Source organism: Austrofundulus limnaeus, unplaced genomic scaffold, assembly GCF_001266775.1.
Source record: "Austrofundulus limnaeus strain Quisiro unplaced genomic scaffold, Austrofundulus_limnaeus-1.0 Scaffold25, whole genome shotgun sequence".
NCBI lineage: Eukaryota > Metazoa > Chordata > Actinopteri > Cyprinodontiformes > Rivulidae > Austrofundulus > Austrofundulus limnaeus.
Window position 1 is genome coordinate 3438142 of NW_013952427.1, and position 1737 is coordinate 3439878.

Consider the following 1737-nt stretch of genomic DNA (forward strand, 5'->3'; position numbering starts at 1 on the left):
GGATAAATCTTGTGCCAGCAGGAATTGAATTTGAATTGCTCAGATTGAATCTGAATGTGCATAATTTGATACTGAATGCATTGGTTTGAAACTAAATTGCATTAAATTGAAACCGAATTTAAAGTTTTGAATCTGAATTAATTTGCTTTGAAACTGTATTTTGGTTTATAAAAAATGCAGTTTGAATACTTTCATAATTTAATTTCAGTTCCAAAATTCAGATTTTTGTGTCACATCCTGGTCCTTGAGAAAACCAGCCAGAGTAATCAAACACAGATCCACAGATTTATGTTTCACTTTGGTGAAGTTTCCCTTCTGTATGTAACAGAGCTGATGCAATCCACCATAAAAGTGACAAAAACAGTCAAAGTTATTTTATTGCAGTGATTAATTTTACCTATATGTAGAAAATGTTACATTTACATCAGATCATGGATCACATATTGATCAGATGCTGCTGCTGACTTATCCATGATGTGATGTAAATGTAACATTGTCTACATAAAGGTAAAATTAATTACGGCAATAAAATAACTTTGACTGTTTTTGTCACTTTTATGGTGGATTACATCAACTCTGTTACATTACAGAAGGGAAACTTCACCAAAGTGAAACATAAATCTGTGGATCTGTGTTTGATTACTCAGGCTGGTTTTCTCAAGGACCAGGATGTGTGACACTAAAATCTGAATTTTGGAACTGAAATTGAAAGTACAGGTAGTCAAACTGAATTTTTAATTAACCAAAATACAGTTTCAAAGCAAATTAATTCAGATACAAAACTTTAAATTCAGTTTCAAACCATTAAATTCAGTTTCAATTTAGTAAAACTCATTTTCAAACCAATGCATTCAATATCAAATTATGCACATACAGATTCAATCTGAGCAACTCAAATTCAATTCCTGCTGGCACAAGATTTATCCCATACATTTGGTCCACTTCAAACAGACCAGAGTTTGTTTCCCGCATTAGTTCGGACCTTTTATGCAGGTGTGAATACACCTCAAGAGTTTTCCTTTTCTTTTTCCACAGTGAATTTCGAAGCAGGTGATGAACGGACATGTACCTGTGTTTTGATATGTTGCTCTGGTGCGGTGACCAGGCTGGCACAGCTGAGCCACAGCATGACCATGATGGACAGGAAGAGACAAGCAGCTAAAATCCACCGTGGAAGACCAGAACGTCTGGGAGGAAGAGACAAACAGGAGAAGACTGGGGTCAGAGTTGTGAGGGACTGAAACCAACTTGAACCATCTTTTCAAAATGAAACAAATTCTAAATGTAAAACAAATAATTTATTGACGTTAATAGAAACATAGTTTAAATTAAAATCAGTCGTGTTTTAAAACATTKACTGCGAACACTGCAGCATCTGTTTTGCATGTATTTGAACTCAGATTAATGAACAGTGTTGTTTTTAAATCTGATGACTTTTTAGTAAGTCAGCTAATTCTGTCAATGCATATTCAGTCCAGACCATTGTTTTTCTGTTTCTGGTTTATGTCGCTTTTCTGTCATTATGTCATTCTTCTGTTCATGTTTCAATAACTAACTTATTCTGCATGTTTTTCTGCTGAATCAACAATTCCCATATCTAAACGTTCAGCTCACCAGCAACATTCCTGCTACAACTTTTTGTATTTCTACAAATTTTAATTTTAGAAATATTAATTCTTTTAGACATTTTTTAACTAAATGAAGAAGAAAGTTCATCAAATCATTCAGAGTCTGTAC

The 1737-nt window shown here is 33.8% G+C and overlaps 1 protein-coding gene across 1 annotated transcript in view; it reads right to left on the reverse strand.

Moving 5' to 3' along the window:
* Positions 1-1737, reverse strand: part of tmem59l (transmembrane protein 59-like) — a 17443-nt gene that overhangs the window by 3041 nt on the left and 12665 nt on the right. Inside the window, exon 7 of the mRNA XM_014004646.1 lies at positions 1070-1187. Within this exon, the coding sequence (XP_013860100.1) occupies positions 1070-1187 (118 nt within the window). The remainder of the gene's footprint in view (positions 1-1069; positions 1188-1737) is intronic.